This window comes from Oncorhynchus mykiss, chromosome 1, assembly GCF_013265735.2.
Source record: "Oncorhynchus mykiss isolate Arlee chromosome 1, USDA_OmykA_1.1, whole genome shotgun sequence".
In the NCBI taxonomy this organism is placed as follows: domain Eukaryota; kingdom Metazoa; phylum Chordata; class Actinopteri; order Salmoniformes; family Salmonidae; genus Oncorhynchus; species Oncorhynchus mykiss.
The window spans coordinates 43,806,959-43,828,514 of record NC_048565.1 but is presented as its reverse complement, the minus strand read 5'-3'; the positions used below and the strand labels follow the sequence as shown (position 1 = coordinate 43,828,514).

General features: G+C 41.7%; 2 protein-coding genes across 6 annotated transcripts in view; both read right to left on the bottom strand.

The window, feature by feature from the left end:
• The window catches only part of bicd1a (bicaudal D homolog 1a), a 96,772-nt gene extending 90,328 nt beyond the window's left edge, over positions 1–6,444 (bottom strand). The window contains exon 1 of one of the 4 annotated variants that reach the window (XM_036977931.1): positions 5,713–6,444. In XM_036977931.1, coding sequence (XP_036833826.1) covers positions 5,713–5,928 — 216 coding nt within the window. In that variant the 5' untranslated portion in view covers positions 5,929–6,444. The remainder of the gene's footprint in view (positions 1–5,712) is intronic. The other 3 variants (XM_036977938.1, XM_036977956.1, XM_036977953.1) reach the window with 3 other exon arrangements.
• A 12,309-nt stretch (positions 6,445–18,753) lies between these two features.
• LOC110520672 (pituitary homeobox 2-like) lies at positions 18,754–21,469 on the bottom strand. Of its 2 annotated transcripts, none has more exons than XM_036974338.1 (5): positions 20,915–21,469; positions 20,397–20,657; positions 20,066–20,214; positions 19,612–19,710; positions 18,754–19,485 (listed from the first exon to the last, which is right to left on the bottom strand). In XM_036974338.1, the coding sequence occupies exons 1-5, from the start codon at positions 21,219–21,221 to the stop codon at positions 19,288–19,290; spliced, it is 1,014 nt and encodes a 337-aa protein (XP_036830233.1). In that variant the 5' UTR covers positions 21,222–21,469; the 3' UTR covers positions 18,754–19,287. The 2 variants fall into 2 exon arrangements, with proteins under 2 accessions (XP_036830233.1, XP_021453796.1); XM_021598121.2 differs by having other exon boundaries at positions 18,985–19,485; positions 19,612–19,722; positions 20,915–21,467.
• Positions 21,470–21,556: the final 87 nt, after the last annotated feature.

Here is a 21,556-nt window from a genome sequence, read left to right as displayed (position 1 = left end):
GACTGAGGTCAGTTGTGGTGGAGAGCTGCTAGGCATTGGTATGTCTCTTTATTTCACTCAGATGAAAGAGTGGCATAAACACAAACACACTCATATAGTACAAACATCAGACAGTATACTCCCCAAAAAATGCTTTGAAATTCAATATTAGTTCAATCTGAATAACAAGCATGAATTAGAAATTCAACAGGAGGCCCAAATAATACTTCTGCAATTGGAGTGTTAGTCAAAGCAAAACACTATTCATGCCATCCTTTGATGTCCAACTAGTAAAGCAGAACACATACTGTACAACCCAAAAATGCACACGAATGTAACCATGATGCATGTATAATTTATAGTGCTGAGCGATTTAATGCTTTTTGAGGTTGGTTCGGTTCAATTATTTTTTTAAATCATGAAATGCACTATCCATTATGTGGGTTGAATGCTGTAACAACACTGAATAAAACAATGAATAAAATTCCCACGATGGTAGTGACTGCCCATTACTGCTTATCACTTATTAACCATAATTTATTCACATTACCTTCATAAAATATTTCAGTTGTTCTGTATATTACATTTATTTGATTTGTTGACTTTACCATTTCGGTAACAATTTACTTGACACCCAGCGTCATAACACGTTATGACACGGTCATAACCATGTCATAATATGTCATAGCAGTTGACATAACTTGTCACAACCTGTTATTATATGGTCATGACACTGTCATGACTAGGGCTGTGGCGGTCACCGAAATTCCATCAGTCTGTGATTGTCAAGCAAATAACTGTCAGTCTCACAGCAATTGACCTTTAATTAAATTAAACACATTTAGCATCTCCTGGCTTCCACACACATCACCACTGATACTGACCTTTAGTTGTTCTCCAAATGTTGGTCTATATGTTTCGATTTTTAATACATTGTAAGGCTGCATGATGCAACTCCTAATGATGATTTGAAAAACGTCGCTTGAAAGGCATGAGCTCTGCTCTGTTTTTTTTGCGCAGGCTTTACACACTACATCAGTCACTCATTCACAATTTGACAAGCACTTGATAATGTCTAGAATTTCAGAGCGGCATCCCCTTTGTGTGGCAGTGATGCGCCCTAAAGAAAATCCATGACTTTTGGCCATTCTGCCCTTCTCCCTGAGTGATGTGCGCTGCATCGAGTCTTTCTCACAGGCTACAAGTGAACACAGACAGATCGGGGACGCGCTTATTCAATTCCGATAGATATTGGAAGAACTGTCCACATTTACTTTACCTCGGCCAACAAGATGAGTAGGCCTAACGAACAGTAAAAGCACTAGTCTATGTCAATCTACTATCCCCCATAGTACAAAAGTTGACATATTATTCTATTTTGTGAGAGAAATAAATATTCCAAACATAGTCTGGGATAGTTGTGGGATGCGATAGATCCTAAAATATTAGGATCTATTAGCATCAAAAAAACTTTTTTACACAATGACACAACAGATCAGAACGTTTAGCTTAAAATGTTGATAAACTATTGGTCTATTTCTTCACATAAGCGCAGCAATGCGCACATGGGCAGTAGTCTATAAGTGCAAATGTTCCATTAATGGAAAACACCATTATCAAAAGTGACTGCAAATGCAATTATGCATGTAATGCTTTTATTATAAAGATGCATTTTTTTATGGTGAAATTCACACGCTGCTTATGTATGCCAGTTAGGCTCTACACCCCTTGTAAAGCAGATTATTGTGCTTAAGTTATTTGGCCAATTTAGTTGTGATTCAAACCTTATTAAAACATATAGGCCTATGGGCTAGGCTACATGAGGTGTGCGACTATGATTTGAAAAAGACGCAAAAAAAGGCATTGTTTCTTATGCTGGACATCATTCACAAGTGATAATAAATCATTAATAAGTGACAGGCTAATATTGTCACCCATCAGACGATTCTTGATTTAATCTTATCTTTACATAAATAATATACACTACCGTTCAAAAGTTTAAGGTCACTTAGAAATCTCACTTAGAAAACATTTTTTGGTCCATTAAAATAACATCAAATTGATCATAAATACAGTGTAGACATTGTCAATGTTGTAAATGACTATTGTAGCTGGAAACAGCTGATTTTTTATGGAATATCTACAGAGGCCCATTATTAGCAACCATCACTCCTGTGTTCCAATGATACGTTGTGTTAGCTAATCCAAGTTTATCATGTTAAAAGGCTAATTGATCATTAGAAAACCCTTTTGCAGTTATGTTAGCACAGCTGAAAACTGTTATGATTATGATGGTAATAATGCTTCATGACAGTGTCATAAAGTGTATTTTCTACAAGTTATTTTAAATATGATGAAAAAAACATGACTGGAAATAATTCAATACAACAACAACAAAGGATTTAAGAAACAAACTTTCAATAGAAAGGAAACTACTTGTCAGGGAAAAACTAACTTGAATAAATCTGGGGTTTGACACTTATGTAGGTGCCATAACGAGCCATACAAGAACGCAATATATGTCACAACAGGGATAAATATATGGGTCATGACAGTGTTAGGACCATATGACAAGTTATGACAAGTTATGTCAGCTGTTATGACATATGACATGGTTATGCCCGTGTCATAAAGTGTTATGACACTGGATGCCAAGTAAAGTGTTGCCATTATTTCATTCAAAGTCATTCTCTAATCTCTATAGAACTGCTGCATATGCTGTTTGACAAAATCCATATTTTGTAGTTCTTCAAAGCAAATAAGGCATACTTTTATGACTGCTGAATAAATAACAACTATCAGTCACTGTAGTTAATTACCACGTTTTATGCGCTAAACTATGTAGAATATTGGCCTGTTGGAAACTACAACTCCCTACTACATCGCACAGTTCAGGCTGGATCTGATTTATCTCTAGAGAAACTGCAATGTGCGCATTGAGCTCTTTGTTTAGTGTTGCAGTGATTTCACACGCTGTAGTAGCTGACGTGTAAAGTGTTGAGTCATCTGTATACATAGACACACAGGATTTACTCAGAGCCAGTGGCAGGTCATTAGTAAAGATTGAAAAAAAGTAAAGGGGCCTAGACAGCTGCCCTAGGGGATGCCTGATTCTACCTGGATTATGTTGGAGGCAACCATTAAAGAACACCCTCTGTGTTCTGTTAGACAGGTAAGTCTCGATCCACGATATAGCCATAACATATACGTATTTCCAGCAGCATACTATGATCGATAATGTCAAAAGTCGCACTGAAGAGTAACAAAACAGCTCAAACAATATTTTTATTATCAATTTCTCTCAGCCAATCATCAGTCATTTGTGAAAGTAGTGTTAATTTATTTACTGTAAAATAGCATTGTATCTGGTCAAACACCATTTTTTCCAAAAGTTTACTAACATTTGCTAACAGGCTGGTTGGTCAACTATTTGAGCCAGTAAAGGGTGCTTTTTAATTCATGGGTAGCTGTCACGGGAGATTTCCTCCTCTTTGTCTGAATAGGAGTAAGGATCGGACCAAGATGCGGCGTGGTAAGTGTTCGTCATTTTAATGGAAAAACTGAACACTACAAAACAACAAAGTGACAACCGTGACGCTAATGAAACACTGTGCTAACAAGCAACATAACATAGACCCACAACGACAAAACAGGCTACCGAAATATGGTTCCCAATCAGAGACAATGACTAACACCTGCCTCTGATTGAGAACCATATCAGGCCAAACAAAGAAACAGACAAACTAGACATACAACATAGAATGCCCAGTCAGATCACACCCTGACCAAACAAAACATATAAACATACAAAGCAAACTATGGTCAGGGCATGACAGTAGCGGAATGAACTTTGCTCCCCTCCAGGCCTGAGGCCAAACATTTCTTAAACACTTAGATTAAAGAGATGGCAAATAGAAGTGCCAATATCGTCCTCAGTCATTTTCGATCCAAGTTGTCAGACCCAGGTGGCTTGTCATTGTTACTAGACAACAATAATTTTTTCACCTCTTCCACACTCACTTTATGGAATTCAAAAAGGCGTGTCTTTCATAATTTGGTCAGCTTTACTTGGATGTGTGGGTTAGGTGTTTGTTGCTGGCATGTTATGCCTAAGTTTCCTAATCTTGTAGCTGGCAATATCAGTGGGTTTTATGATGAATGAGCCATCTAATTCAATGAATGATGGAGCTGAGTTTGCCTTTTTGCCCAAAATGTAATTTAAGGTGCTCCAAAGCTTTTTACTATCATTCTTTATATAGTTTATCTTTGTTTCATAGTACTGGCTTTGGGGAATAAAAATAATTATGACATACATTAAACCAATGTGTGAAATTCCACAATTATATAAAATTAGGAACCTCTAAAACTAGATTGTCAATGTGTAAAATATAAACTTTCTTCGCCCAGTGCTAAGCTTAATGAATATTCAAATTAGGTTACAATGGAACTCTGTCATTGGCTGTCTCTGAAAAGCTGATGCTAAGAGCTCTCTTAGCCCAGGGCTAAGTGCAGAGTTAAACGGGTTATAGATTCAGGACAGTAAAATACATCTTGATAACTAAGACTAAGTCGTTGGTACCCATGCACTGTAATGTAAAAGATGACACTGGTTTAAATCTGATATAGAACTGGGCTGCTTTGCAAAGGGAATTTAATCCATATCAAACTGCCATTTTTGCCCATCTCCCTTCCCACATCAACCGTTCTAGACTCTTGTCTCTGCTCCCAATAGCACTATAGGTTCTCCACATCCATAATGACCTTGAACTTTGAGCTCTGTCAGCATCTGCTCTTCCCTTTTGCTTTATGCATGTTTGACCGAATACATTTTTCAAACCCTAGCAAGTGGGGGCAGACAAAATCAATACCTATGGAGTTTATGATATTCTTTACAGTTACAATTACTTTAGAAATGAAATTTTAGAAAAAGAGCTGGCCCAGCAGTGTTGTGGAAGTGGATCCAGGGACCTATCCAGACACTTCACAGATTCTTCATGAAAATGCTTAACGTGACACTTGGATCAATAGGCAAGTGAGCCACCACACAAACCATAGTAGACAGCAGCTCTGAAGCTCCAATTACCAAAGCATTCCTTCATTTACTCTTGTACATACCTCATCTCTTGAGCAGATCTTTACAGTCCCACCAAAACAGTCTGAATGACAACTGACCCCATGCACTCAAACAATGACTAAACGGCTAACTTTACTGTGATGCATTGCATATTTGCTTTGTGAAGGGTGACATTTGCATTAGAAAGGGACTAGTTTAAACAATGCCTGCAGTTTGTGTGTGTGTGTGTGTCCAATGCACTTAGGGACAGGAGCCACCCACATTGAGAGGATGGGAGAATAGGGAAATCACCTCAGTCTCTGACACAGACAGCAGTTAACATAATTCATTACTCCATGACTGCACAGGACATATGTACTTCACCAAGAGATAAATGACAGAGCTCATGCAAAGTAAGATGCAAAAAGTGGACTACGAACCCACACACACACACACCTTTTCCATACAAATAATGTGTGGATCATGTCAAATAAATTTACAAAACATATGGCAATAAGCTCACCCAAACGTAAATATGCTTGTAGGGGCCCTGTCTTGCCATTTCGTGTAACCTAATATGATCTAATAATAGGTTTGGTGATTGAGCTGTACATAATATAATTTATCTGGAATAGATTGGGGAAAGGCTGCATCCTCTAGCATACTGTATACTAGCCTACCTCTTGTAATTGTTCCAACTCCTGCTTCAACGTCTCCTGCTCCGATTCCAAATCGGCATACTGCTGCTTCAAAGTCTGGTTCTCTTCCAACACAACAAGACCGCATTCTGCCGCCCTGATCTTCTCTCTGTTCGCATCCGCAAGTTCCTGGGTGAGCCGCTCGACCTCCGCCCGGTACTGATCCACAGTCTCCCCGCATCCTCCACCGGCAGCCATCGCCCTCTCTCCCTGTCTCCAGTTTCGCCGTCCTCGCGTTGGATAGCCTACACAGAGGCGGAGGCTGGAGGATGCTGAAACAAACGCCGCGGAACCCACCCCCTGTTAAATCTGGGGAAACCAGGTGGAATAGGCTATCGCAGAACAGCACCAAAATAAATGCTCTTTCTATCAGTGAAATATTATTGTTATTATTAGCCTACTTCAACAGTTTTCGTAGCCTAATGATAAATGCCATTAGAGTATCTCTTCGTCAATTCTTTAAGATAATTTTTGCTTATTCACTGGGTACAGGACGCCATCTCTCGATTATTATGAGGCAAAGTGGTCCACGAAATTGCTTCCATCCGTTCTCCCGTGACGTCATTACACGTCGGCGCATCTCCAATACTGTGTGATCGCAGCCCAATAGTGTACTACTGCGCCCGCAATTTGTTCCTGCAACCCTCGAGCATCCCATTGTTTCCTTCATTGAACAGTCTACCCGTCGCCCCCGTTTCCCACTAGTACAGCAGGCGGGAGGCTGGAGCGAGACTGTGTTCTAAATAACTAACTTGCTAGTTAGTGACACTGTATGCTAGCTTGCTAGTTAGTTAGCACACCGTGTCGCCCCACCTCCTGCCTGCAGTGTACCTGAGAAAACCGGGCCGAAAAATTGTCAAGGACCACAGACACCCAAGTCATAGACTGTTCTCTCTACTACCGCATGGCAAGCGGTACCAGAGTGCCAAGTCTAGGACAAAAAGTATTCTCAACCGTTTTTACCCCCAAGCCATACGATGCCTGAACAGATATCATATGAATGAATATATCAATCATATGGCTACTCGGACTATTTGCCCCTCTTTTTATGCTGCTGTCTGGATGTGTATGTGATGAGGTATGTAGGGCTACAAGGACATGTTGGACAAATCTAAAGTGGCACCATTTTGGCCCCATATAGTGCATTAATTTTGACCAGAGCCATGGTTTCTCCTGTTGTCTCATACAGTATAACAATGCTGTTATTTCCACTACTGCATGACAGGCCATGCACAAGCTAAAAAAAAAGGCACCCAAATAATGTTTTTTCCCGCAACTGCGGTCACATACTCATTGAGCAATTATTACAAGAAGAGGGGAAAGCAGCACAACCTGATGAGTATAGTATTTTGCGAAACTATTTTGAAGTGGAATAAATGCGGCACATAACGGGAATAACACAATTCCAGTCAATTCCAGTCATAATAGAAGATTGTAAGAAATACTGTAGGTTACCATTTTCCAACCCAATTCTTTGCCACTATCAGCTATCCCAGTGGTCTTCAAATTGTTTGACCCCCTATCCCCAAAAAGGAGTGGTATACAACTTGTGACCCCCGCACAAGCACAACCACATGTCAATCACTGCGCAAATGTAGCCTGCCATTTCATACACCCATAAACAGGGATCCATTTTCTAAACTCAAGATAGACTACAGAAAATAATTGTGTTTTACAACTGCATTTGTAGCTTAAAGTAATTAATGTTGGCAGCCAAAATCAACTAGGGATATATGCATATATATATTATGTCACTTCTCTGGAGTCATAGGTCTTATTGTAGCAGAGGTTGTAAGTAGTGGCGATTTTAGCATGTCAATCTTGGTGTTGCAAACAAAAAATATATAATTTGGATGCATGTCAGCAAAGACACTACACAACACAATACAACACTAAACAATACATAAATTGCACTAACAAACTGTTAGGGCCTACATAAAGCTGTCTTAACAGCAGTCCCAACACCTTACAAGGGTTGCACATTTTGGGGAATATTCAGAGGTGGAAACTTTCCGTGGGAATTAACGGGAATATATGGGAAATCCTTCCAATAGAAATAAAAAAATATATTTAGTTATGAACTTGAACTTTAATTAAATGAGTTGACTCTTCTCATGGGATGATTTCACTGAAAAACAAAACAAAGGGAATATTGAATGATCCTAAATGATCTATCTCAACTCCCAAAAACATTTTCAACATACATCTGTAAAATGATAGTCTAGAAACTAAAGCTTTGATTGTCTTCCTCTCAGGCTTCCATGTCTTCTCCCTGGACCTCCTCAATGTCCCCCTCTTGAACATCAGACTTTGAACCCTCATCTTCACAGTCACTTTCCAACCTAGTTGAGGATGGCTCATTGTCAGGCTCGGAAAGCCTCAAATTTGCCCAGATGGCCACCAATTTTTTTATCCCTTGTATTGGTCAGCCTTTTGCGTGCTTTGGTGTGTGTGTTCCAAAACAAGAACCAGTTGCGCTCTGAGGCGACTGATGTTGGTGGGATTTGGAGGATGACGAAGGCAACCGGGGAAAGAGCCTCAGATCCACAAAGTCCCTTCCACCAGGTGGCTGATGAGATATGTTGGCACGACTGCCATATTGCATCTCCACCCCAAAGCCCTTGCTTGGATTTGAACTTTTCCAGACTGCCAAGAACCTTACCCTCATCCAGGCCAAGGTGGCGAGACACGGTAGTGTAGACACCATAGGCCTTGTTGATCTCTGCACCAGACAGGATGCTCTTGCCAGCGTACTTGGGGTCCAACATGTGCACTGCGGTGTGTATGTGCTTCAGGCAGAAGTCTTAACGCTTTTTGATGTATTTCAGAACTGCGGTTTCCTCTGCTTGGAGCAACAGTGAAGTGGGCAGGGCAGTACGGATTTATTTTCTTACATCTGCAAGCAGAGTCTGAACATCAGATAGGATGGCACTGTCTCCCTCAATCCGTGCAATGGCTACTGCTATAGGTTTCAAGAGTTTCTGGCTGCTTACCACTCTCTCCCAAAATACATCATCCAGGAGGATCCTCATGATGGGACTGTCCATATCAGCAGACTGTGATGTGGCCATTTCTTGGAGAGACTCCTTCCCCTCCAGAAGACTGTCAAACACGATGACCACGATGACACCACCCCAACAGGTGTTGCTGGGGCAGCTTCAATGTGGTGCTCTTATTCTTCTCACTTTGCTTGGTGAGGTAGATTGCTGCTATAACTTGATTACCCTTCACATACCTAACCATTTCCATGGCTCTCTTGTAGAGTGTATTCATTGTTTTCAGTGCCATGAAGTCCTTAAGGAGCAGATTCAATGCATGAGCAGCACAGCCAATGGGTCTCCAATTTAGGGAGGGTAGGATCTCCAATTTAGAACAAGCAGCCTTCATGTTTGCAGCATTGTCTGTCACCAGTGAAAATACATTCTGTGGTCCTAGGTAATATTTTACATTTTGTTGACCTTTATTTAACCAGGTAGGCCAGTTGAGAACAGGTTCTCATTAACAACTGCGACCTGGCACTGCCTATAGGTCATCTGCAATGTAGAGACCGGTGTGTCTGTCCCTTGTGTCTGTGCTCTTGTAGAATACTGGTTGAGGGGTGGAGATGATGTAGTTAATTATTCCTTGCCCACAAACATTCGACCACCCATCAGAGATAATTGCAATACAGTCTGCTTTCTCTATGATTTGCTTGACCTTCACTTTAACTCTGTTGAACTCTGCATCCAGCAAATTAGTAGATCAATCATATCTGGTTGGAGGGGTGTATGCTGGGCAAAGAACATTCAGAAATCTCTTCCAATACACATTGCCTGTGAGCATCGGAGGTGAACCAGTTGAATACACAGCTCGAGCAAGACATTCATCAGCATTTCTCTCACTACGTTCCTCTATTGAGTCAAAAAAACGTTTGATTCAAGGAGGACCATGAGCTGTTGCTATCAATAAGGTGTCTGATTCATCATTTTCATCTCAAATAGAAGTAGAGGGACTTTAGTCAGAGGTTGCTTGTTGTGAGTGCTGAGGGAACTTTATGCACTTGGCCAGATGATTCTGCGTCTTTGTTGCATTCTTCACATATGATTTGGCACAGTATTTGCAAATGTAAACAGCTTCTCCTTCTACATTAGCTGCAGTGAAATGTCTCCACACATCAGATAGTGCCAGTGGCATTTTCCTGTAAATATTAGGAAAAAAAACAACAAATACAATTTCATGTACAGATAAATAGTTAAGAAGTTAGATTAAACAACTCCTCTGTAAGATAAATGTTTTAAAATGAAACATGTATGGAAACAGGTGAATTAACACTCCTCAGTTAGCAGGCTCAAGCAAGCTAAAACCCACAGGGTAGCAAAAACTAACTAGCAGAAATTGTTAACAAGTTAGAAATTATTTAAACACACTTTGCTGTAGGCTACTATTTACTAGTTAACAAAAGATAATGTATGTCGTATATAAAATATATTCACCCCATCCAGTATTGTAATCAAAACTTAACAGAAAGCATGTAGTCCTTGGCTCAGACAGTTTAGTAGTGTGGGCTCAATAGCATCTCATTAGTGTGCAAGATCTTGAGAATCAGCTGTACATGTGATGGAAGAGTGCACTTACTGTATGTCCCTCACTCGTACCCAAAACTCCTTTAAAACATTCAGGGGCCTCACCCCAAACTTCCTCGATGCTTTTGTCATTGGGTTCATGACAAGAGACGCATAGCACCCCGAGAATTGGTCTAGGAGTCATAATTTTCTGTTCCATTTTTTCTGGGTTTTATTTTTTAAATCTTGTTTAGTGTTCTGGGGCCGCATGTCTTGTTCTGTGCTTTATTTATAATGCGTCTGCCGCAAATACAACCCCCCCGGACATTCCTACTTCATAGACAACAACCCTAAGGGCAATAAAATAGGGTGGGTGTGGGGTCACCCTCTTTGAAATGTTCAAACACCACCCCCCCCCCCCCCAGTTCAACCAGGTCCCTACACATCAATAATCATGACAACTTCAAAGGAATAGATGCAATATAGATATAAAATAACACATCTTCTAACACGTGACAACAGGAACAGGATGCCATGTCCGGATGCCCATATTTGGGCATGTACACGTCATGCAGACATAGGGTCATAAATCAACATTTTGACCCGTGCCGTCTACTTTATTCTTAGGCCAGTCTGCCTGCAGAGTGCTCGTTTTCAGCCCTGTTCTTCCTCACAAATATCGTAGTAAATTCCACAGAATATCTTCATCCCATAATATTGAAGTCAATGTTACAGCTGCTTTAGACATATACTGTAGCCAGTGGCCACCCAAATTAGGCCTATCTGAAATATGAAAATGATCAATCAAATCGCCAGCCTATTGTTCTGGCAAAGATGAGTCAGTAGTAGATTGCTAAACTGCATTTTGTATGGGCTGATAAATGAAGGCCTAGTTGGTTTTTCCCAGGTGAAACTGGAGGAAATTAAATAAGTTATTTCTGGTCACTAATCTTGATATGCACGCCTGTCTTTTCGCGCCAATGCTGCTTATTGGTCATTGGTCAACAATCAAGACAAGCAACCTTTTGGTTCTGAAGCATTGATGATAGTTTAACGACAACCTGTGGGCAGTGGGTTCAGAACAGCAATGGAGAAAAAAAAATGTATACAAAAAAAAAACATTTGGGAGAAATTATACCACCCCTGAAAAGAGGCACTTTGGAGACTGGAAAGGCAAAGTGGCATGTGGAAGGGCAAAGTGACATGTGCTCTGCAAAGGTAGAGCCCTATCTGTGCACGTTCCTGCTGCATGAGCTATATTCGGGGGCATGTGTTATGACACCGAGAGCAGCACAGGTAGATAAGGCAGGGATGAAAAGTTGAGATGACGACAAACACACATACACACTTACACATACACACACATGCACGCACGCACACACACACACACACACACACACACGCACGCACGCAGATGTCAAAACAAGTGTCATCAGAAACTAGACATTCACGATATTGATAGCAGGTCTGATTCTGACTTATCTTGGTTCAACAGTTAATTGTCTGAGCGAGGGCAAAAAACGTATGTCACTCTCAAGGCTGTTATCTTACACTCTCTTACCTTCCATGTAGGAAAAAAGTTTACATGAATTCCATGAAAAAACTGTCACTCTCTTAGCTTCCATGAAGAGTTGTGAATAGGTCCTATATGCAACTCTACATGGAAGCTAAGGGAGTGAGAGTTTTTCAGGGTATTTACAGTACTTTCGGAAAGTATTCAGACCCCTTGACTTATTCTAAAATGGATTAAATATGTTTTCCCTCATCAATCTACACACGATACCCCATAATGACAAAGCAAAAACAGGACTTTAGAAAAGTTTGCTAATTTCTAAAATAAAAAAATCCCATTTACATAAATTATTCAGACCCTTTACTCAGTACTTTGTTGAAGAACCTTACAGCATTGAGATTACAGCATTGAGTCTTCTTGGAGCTCTGTCAGAGTGACCATCGGGATCTTGGTCACCTCCCTGACCAAGGCCCTTCTCACCCGATTGCTCAGTTTGAACGGGCGGCCAGCTCTAGGAAGAGTCTTGGTGGTTCCAAACTACTTCCATTTATGAGTGATGGAGGCCACTGTGTTATTGGGGATCTTCAATGCTGCAGAAATATTTTGGTACCCTGCCCCAGATCTGTGCCTCGACACAATCCTGTCTCGGAGCTCTACGGACAATTCCTTCGACCTCATGGCTGGTTTTTGCTCTGACATGCACTGTCAACTATGGGACCTTATATAGACAGGTGTGTCCCTTTCCAAATCATGTCCAATCAATTGATTTTACCACAGGTAGACTCCAATCAAGTTGTAGAAACATCTCAAGGATGATCAATGGAAACAGGATGCACCTGAGCTCAATGTCTAGTCTCGTAGCAAAGGGTCTGAATACTTATATAAATAAGTTATTTCAGTTTTAAATTTTTTAATTTGCAAACATTTCTCAAAACCTCTTTTTACTTTGTCATTATTGGATATTGTGTGTAGATTGCTGAGGATTTTTTTTGTATTTAATCCATTTTAGAATAAGGCTATAATGTAACAAAATGTGGATAAAGTCAAGGAGTCTGAATACTTTCCGAAGGCACAGTATGTCAACCTTTTTTCATACATGGAAGGTAAGAGAGTGTAATTTGATAACAGTATATATATATATCAAGGGGTTTTCTTTATTTGTACTATTTTCTAAATTGTAGAATAACAGTAAAGACATCCAAACTATACAATGACACATATGTAATCATGTAGTAACCAAAAAAGTGTTAAACAAATCAAACTATATTTTAGATTTTATATTATTCAAAGCAGCCACCCTTTGTCTTGATGACAGTTTTGCACATATGTATAAAATAGTAAAAATAAAGAGTAGGTGTGTCCATACTTTTGACTGGTACTGCATATTCTCAGTAATGAAAAGTGTCTTGATACATTCTTGAGAATAACATGCAAATGTGCTATAGAAAATGTGAGTGTTCTTCATTTGTTACTCATTTCACTTTCTACATTCACCTTTACTTGACTAATTGGTGCATTGGCATTGTGCTATATTATTAGGTGTTAGGTAAGTGCTAAATAAGATTCATGTTTTCCCTTCATATATTTTATGGTCATTTAGCCGACAAGTTTACTCCAAAGTGTGTTATACAGTGAACTCATTTAGTTTGAGGCCCTTTCAGAAACCAAAACAGTCAATTATGTGTTTGCAAGCCATATGCTCCAACCATCTGCGCCATTAGAACCATATATAGTAAAACACAACCGCACATGTGGACACTGCACTTAAAATCATTCAGAATGACACAACAAAACGTTTATATTGTGTCTACATTTTGTAAGTATAGGTCAAAAATACACTGAACAAAAATAAAAAAAGCAACATGCAACAATTGCAAAGATTTTACTGAGTTACAGTTCATATAAGGAAATCAGTCAATTGAAATAAATTGAGTAGGCCATAATCTATGGATTTCACATGACTGGGAATACAGATATGCATCTGTTGGTCACATATACCTAAAAAAAAAAGATAGGAGCGTAGATCAGAAAAACAGTCAATGTCTCATGTGTATCATGCAGCTCGACACATCTCCTTCCCATTGAGTTGATCAGGCTGTTGATTGTGGCCTGTGGAATGTTGTCCCATTCCTCTTCAATTGCTGTGCGAAGTTGCTGGATGTTGGCAGGAACTGGAACACCCTGTTGTACACATCGATCCAGAGCATTCCAAACATGCTCAATCGGTGACATGTCTGGTGAGTATGCAGGCTATGGAAGAACTGGGACTTTTTCAGCCTCCAGGAATTGTGTAGAGATCCTTGCGACATGGGGCCATGCATAATCATGCTGAAACATGAGGTGATAGGAGCAGATGAAGGGCATGACAATGGGCCTCAAGATCTTGTCACGGTATCTCTGTGCATTCCAATGGCCATCGATAAAATGCAATTGTGTTCGTTGTCTGTAGTTTATGCCTGCCCATACCATAACCCCACCACCACCATGGGGCACTCTGTTCACAACATTGACATCAGCAAACCACTCACCAACACAATGCCATACACGCCGTCTGCCATCTGCCCAGTACAGTTGAAACCGGGATTCTTCCATCAAGAGTTTTGGTGGACATTCCTGTAGTCAGCATGCCAATTGCACGTTCCCTCAAAACTTGAGAAATCTGTGGCATTGTGTTGTGAGAAAACTGCACATTTTAATGTGGCCTTTTTTTGTCTCCAGCACTAGGTGTCCCTGTGTAATGATCATGCTGTTTAACCATCTTCACTATATGCCACGCCTGTCATGTGGATGGATTATCTTGGCAAAGGAGAAATGCTCACTAACAGGGATGTAAACAAATTTGTGCACACAATTTGAGAGAAATACACTTTTTGTGTGTCTGGAACATTTCCGGGATGTTTTATTTCAACTCATATATACTCGTATATACTTCCGGCGCCGACAGAGATGGCCGCCTCGCTTCGCGTTCCTAGGAAACTATGCAGTTTTTTGTTTTTTTACGTGTTATTTCTTACATTAGTACCCCAGCTCATCTTAGGTTTCATTACATACAGTCGAGAAGAACTACTGAATATAAGATCAGCATCAACTCACCATCAGTACTACCAAGAATATGTTTTTCGCGACGCGGATCCTGTGTTCTGCCTTACAAACAGGACAACTGAGTGGATTCCATGCAGCGACCCAAAAAAAAAACAACTCCGAAAAAGAGGGAAACGAGGCGGTCTTCTGGTCAGACTCCGGAGACGGGCACATCGTGCACCACTCCCTAGCATTCTTCTTGCCAATGTCCAGTCTCTTGACAACAAGGTTGATGAAATCCGAGCAAGGGTAGCATTCCAGAGGGACATCAGAGACTGTAACGTTCTTTGCTTCACGGAAACGTGGCTCACTGGAGTGACTCTATCCGAAGCGGTGCAGCCAACGGGTTTCTCCACACATCGCGCAGACAGAAACAAACAACTTTCTGGTAAGAAGAGGGGCGGCGGCGTATGCCTTATGACTAACGTGACATGGTGTGATGAAAGAAACATACAGGAACTCAAATCCTTCTGTTCACCTGATTTAGAATTCCTCACAATCAAATGTAGACCGCATTATCTACCAAGAGAATTCTCTTCGATTATAATCACAGCCGTATACATCCCCCCCAAGCAGACACATCGATGGCTCTGAACGAACTTTATTTAACTCTTTGCAAACTGGAAACCATTCATCCGGAGGCTGCATTCATTGTAGCTGGGGATTTTAACAAGGCTAATCTGAAAACAAGACTCCCTAAATTTTATCAGCATATCGATTGCGCAACCAGGGGTGGAAAGACCTTGGATCATTGTTACTCTAACTTCCGCGACGCATATAAGGCCCTGCCCCGCCCCCCTTTCGGAAAAGCTGACCACGACTCCATTTTGTTGATCCCTGCCTACAGACAGAAACTAAAACAAGAGGCTCCCACGCTGAGGTCTGTCCAACGCTGGTCCGACCAAGCTGACTCCACACTCCAAGACTGCTTCCACCACGTGGACTGGGACATGTTTCGTATTGCGTCAGACAACAACATTGACGAATACGCTGATTCGGTGTGTGAGTTCATTAGAACGTGCGTTGAAGATGTCGTTCCCATAGCAACGATTAAAACATTCCCTAACCAGAAACCGTGGATTGATGGCAGCATTCGCGTGAAACTGAAAGCGCGAACCACTGCTTTTAATCAGGGGAAGGTGTCTGGTAACATGACCGAATACAAACAGTGCAGCTATTCCCTCCGCAAGGCTATCAAACAAGCTAAGCGTCAGTACAGAGACAAAGTAGAATCTCAATCCAACGGCTCAGACACAAGAGGCATGTGGCAGGGTCTACAGTCAATCACGGACTACAGGAAGAAATCCAGCCCAGTCACGGACCAGGATGTCCTGCTCCCAGGCAGACTAAACAACTTTTTTGCCCGCTTTGAGGACAATACAGTGCCACTGACACGGCCGGCAACGAAAACATGCGGTCTCTCCTTCACTGCAGCCGAGGTGAGTAAGACATTTAAACGTGTTAACCCTCGCAAGGCTGCAGGCCCAGACGGCATCCCCAGCCGCGCCCTCAGAGCATGCGCAGACCAGCTGGCCGGTGTGTTTACGGACATATTCAATCAATCCCTATACCAGTCTGCTGTTCCCACATGCTTCAAGAGGGCCACCATTGTTCCTGTTCCCAAGAAAGCTAAGGTAACTGAGCTAAACGACTACCGCCCCGTAGCACTCACTTCCGTCATCATGAAGTGCTTTGAGAGACTAGTCAAGGACCATATCACCTCCACCCTACCTGACACCCTAGACCCACTCCAATTTGCTTACCGCCCAAATAGGTCCACAGACGATGCAATCTCAACCACACTGCACACCGCCCTAACCCATCTGGACAAGAGGAATACCTATGTGAGAATGCTGTTCATTGACTACAGCTCGGCATTCAACACCATAGTACCCTCCAAGCTCGTCATCAAGCTCGAGACCCTGGGTCTCGACCCCGCCCTGTGCAACTGGGTACTGGACTTCCTGACGGGCCGCCCCCAGGTGGTGAGGGTAGGCAACAACATCTCCTCCCCGCTGATCCTCAACACTGGGGCCCCACAAGGGTGCGTTCTGAGCCCTCTCCTGTACTCCCTGTTCACCCACGACTGCGTGGCCACGCACGCCTCCAACTCAATCATCAAGTTTGCGGACGACACAACAGTGGTAGGCTTGATTACCAACAACGACGAGACGGCCTACAGGGAGGAGGTGAGGGCCCTCGGAGTGTGGTGTCAGGAAAATAACCTCACACTCAACGTCAACAAAACTAAGGAGATGATTGTGGACTTCAGGAAACAGCAGAGGGAACACCCCCCTATCCACATCGATGGAACAGTAGTGGAGAGGGTAGCAAGTTTTAAGTTCCTCGGCATACACATCACAGACAAACTAAATTGGTCCACTCACACAGACAGCATTGTGAAGAAGGCGCAGCAGCGCCTCTTCAACCTCAGGAGGCTGAAGAAATTTGGCTTGTCACCAAAAGCACTCACAAACTTCTACAGATGCACAATCGAGAGCATCCTGGCGGGATGTATCACCGCCTGGTACGGCAACTGCTCCGCCCTCAACCGTAAGGCTCTCCAGAGGGTGGTGAGGTCTGCACAACGCATCACCGGGGGCAAACTACCTGCCCTCCAGGACACCTACACCACCCGATGTCACAGGAAGGCCATAAAGATCATCAAGGACATCAACCACCCGAGCCACTGCCTGTTCACCCCGCTATCATCCAGAAGGCGAGGTCAGTACAGGTGCATCAAAGCTGGGACCGAGAGACTGAAAAACAGCTTCTATCTCAAGGCCATCAGACTGTTAAACAGCCACCACTAACATTGAGTGGCTGCTGCCAACACACTGACACTGACTCAACTCCAGCCACTTTAATAATGGGAATTGATGGGAAATGATGTAAATATATCACTAGCCACTTTAAACAATGCTACCTTATACAATGTTACTTACCCTACATTATTCATCTCATATGCATACGTATATACTGTACTCTATATCATCGACTGTATCCTTATGTAATACATGTATCACTAGCCACTTTAAACTATGCCACTTTGTTTACATACTCATCTCATTTGTACATACTGTACTCGATACCATCTACTGTATCTTGCCTATGCTGCTCTGTACCATCACTCATTCATATATCCTTATGTACATATTCTTTATCCCCTTACACTGTGTACAAGACAGTAGTTTTGGAATTGTTAGTTAGATTACTTGTTGGTTATTACTGCATTGTCGGAACTAGAAGCACAAGCATTTCGCTACACTCGCATTAACATCTGCTAACCATGTGTATGTGACAAATAAAATTTGATTTGATTTGATTTGATTTGAAACATGAGCCAAACACTTTAAATGTTGCGTTCATATTTATGTTCAGTGTAAATTGAAATTCTTGAAAATGTAGTTCTCCGAATTCCACAGCTGACCTGTCAATAACCCTAGCTCAATTTAAGATAAGGAGAGCCATATTTCAATATAACAATAAACCCGTAGACAAAAAGTGGGGGAAGTGCTCTTACCAGCTTCATGTGAGGAAAAGTACATGTACACATGTATTTATACCTGTACACCAAAGAAGTCCTACTATCTTACAGGGACTATTTTATTGTCACGTTGGTATGAATGATTCGGGGTACATGCGCAAGAATGTGTAACAGTTTATTTATTTTACCCAAATTATGGCGTGTCATGTAAAGGCACGGGGACAAAGACTAAGCAAACACGTACACAAAACACAGGGTTGAAACCCAAACAAAAGAGCGAGGAGTACATCGAATATATACACTCCCGCACAATGATTAACACACAAGACGAGACCCGTAATCCTCTGCGCAATCCACAAGGGCACGAAAGCCCAAAACACACAGTACAGGTACTTACACGAACCAACGGACATTGTAACAATAATTGACAGCACCATGGTGAACAAAGGGCACATATATACAAATACAATCAGTGGGAATAGGGGCCAGGTGTGCACAATGAAAGTTATAGAGGGATCCTTGACACTTATAGTGTACAGGAACTGTTCTTAATTAACATCAATTTACACAATATTTTCAGAACCACAGCCACATGAGAAATACAGACACAGTACAAATGTAGTCAATATGAATTAGATGTATTACTGAATTTATTTTTGTATGTATATTTGTGTATTGACAATATCATTATAGAATTCCAATCAACATATATGTACGAGTGGAGAGTGACTGATAAAAAACACAAACATCTCATTCACTTTACTGAGACATATTGTTGTATCTATGAGAGACAATACTTAATGATCAATTCATTCATCATTTTCAATAGCTTCTGAGATAGTAGCACCATGAATCCATCATTATAGACACAGATGACAAAATACACCCTATTTACAAAGCTTTGAAGATTAATTTATTTTGTGTTCATTATTTTGTCAAATAAGAGTGACTCTTGGGATAGAGTATAAATGTTGGGTCCAGAGGAAGCTCAGGGGATGATGATGCAGGTCTGGCAACATGGGTAGAAAAGTCTGGAATGGAACCCCCCCGAAGTGGAGGTTTTGTAGTTGTTGGTACGGCCCATACCATGATGATGAGGCATTCGATGGAAACAGAGAGATAGCCTCTTCAACCTGTTTTGACATAAAAACAAATGAGATGATCATGTTATTAGTGTCTCAAGCATGACTCATGTATTGTATCTATCTGACAGGATATTTGGCCCTTGCTGGTTTGTTTACGTAAAACTATAAACCCACCTCATAAAGAAACCCAGGTTTGGATATAGGTGTCTGGTCTCCGGCCATCATTTCTAAGTCCATCAGCATCTCAGTCTTCCTCCATTTGGCTCTGCGGTTCTGGAACCAAATCTGAAGATATCAGCAAATGAGTTGGCATGACAGCAAAGGCATTTTTTTTGTGTTTTTCAATTGATAACAAAACATTTATGTAAGCAGCTGATAAGGACTGTTTCTGTTTTCACCTGATAGCAAGCATGGAGAACAGTGATAACTCAATATAAAAAAATATATAGCTATGGAGCTCAAGTGGAGGGGTTATGAATAAAGTGAAGTGTTTGATTCTCACTCAGATGTATATTGTAATATTTAATTGGAAATACTTGTTGAACGTTCAATCAATTTCAAATGTGCTCATATAAAAGCTCATAGATATATTTCATGAGCATGTCACAGGTGTTTGGTGCTAGCGTACCTGTACTCTTCCCTCAGTGAGCTGCAGACGAGAGGCCAGCTTATCCCTTATGTGGACATCAGGATAGTGGGTCTCCAGGAACACCTTCTCCAGCTCCTCCACCTGACTTGGAGGGAAGCTGATCCTGGTCTGCCTTCTCCTCCTCTGCACTGTGCACACCAAACACAAGCAAAAGTGACATTCATCAGCATTATCATCATCATCTGTCTTCGATAATCATCATGATTATCATTAAAAGCTGCCTTTTTTTTGTAATGTCGTTCATCCTCAGATATAATTCCCCTTGCTTGATTACGGCAATATTGACTGTGTGATTTGTGGTAAATCTCACCATGAGGGTGGCAGCTGTTCCTCTCCCACTGGACTCTTCCTTGGTCCTGGCCCTCCTCTCGCCCTGCTCTCTCCTGAAGACCACTGTCCTTACTGTGGATGCTGGAGTCCCCACTGTGGTCTGGGGAGATGCGGTCAATGTGACACTCTCTAGGGGGTAGTTTTGTGACTCTTGTGTTTTGGTCAGATGAAGTGTGGTCACCTTTCCAGTCAGTGACGATGTGCACATGCTGTGGCAGCCCCCTGTTATGACCGGTTCCTTCTGTGGACAGAAAAAGGCACGATATTGATTATCTTTGTCCTTAAAATATCTCCAAGAACTATTAGCCGAACTCAGATTATGTTACTGTAAAAGATGATACACATAATGCAACTGTACACACATTACACTTTCGCGGAGTTGAGACAGCATTAGCCGTTTGCCATCCAACCCCTTTGCCTCATTGGAATGTGTACTCCCTAAAAGGGGCCCACCCATCATAGTAACGTAAGTCAAAGTCAATTGAACACACACATTACCTGTATATACCTGCTGGTTTGGGTTTTCTTCATTTTGTCTGTTAACAGACCATCCACCTAGCCCCTCTCGCCTCTCTTCTCCCACTCTGGTTGGTTTTCTCAGGATCTCCTCGGTTGGTGTCCTCAGGATCTCCTCGATTGGTGTCCTCAGGATCTCCTCGATGGAGTGGGACAGTTTTTTGGGAGGGCTTGGGGCCTCCTCACTCGCGGTAATGTCCACTCCCCTATCCAAGGTGAGCTGTCTATGTGAGCTGTCCTCTCTGCACCGTTTCTTTGGTCCATGCACCGTCACTTGCATAGTAGTCATGCTTCCCTTTTTTAAACCCTTTGCACTTACAGGCTCCTGTTGTATGTTCGTGCCCTATTCCTCTCTTCAAAGCACCCAACTCCCTCTTTCTCTTCCTCCTTCGCTCTTTCCTTCTTTCTGTCAGGTAAAGGGAGTAAGCTAGTTGTCCTCCTCCTTTGTTCCTCGTCAAGCAGATTGTGTTTGGCCAGCATCATATGATCATTAAGAGGAGGAGTAAAGTTTACTGTGTAATGATGCCTTTCTTGGTAATCCACGAACACTAATCAGTGTCCATGTTTCACTGAGCTGAGATATCCCAGCTACAATTTACCTTGTGACACCTTTTATATTTGACT

What these genes read in the sequence shown, in the direction of transcription:
- LOC110520672 (XM_021598121.2), bottom strand. Translation starts at nt 21,221, where the DNA reads ATGACTACTATGCAAGTGACGGTGCATGGACCAAAGAAACGGTGCAGA. An exon ending in GAACAGCTGCCACCCTCATG is followed by an intron (nt 20,215 to 20,396) that starts GTGAGATTTACC and finishes TGGTGTGCACAG; the next exon opens with TGCAGAGGAGGAGAAGGCAG. An exon ending in AACCTGGGTTTCTTTATGAG is followed by an intron (nt 19,486 to 19,611) that starts GTGGGTTTATAG and finishes ATGTCAAAACAG; the next exon opens with GTTGAAGAGGCTATCTCTCT.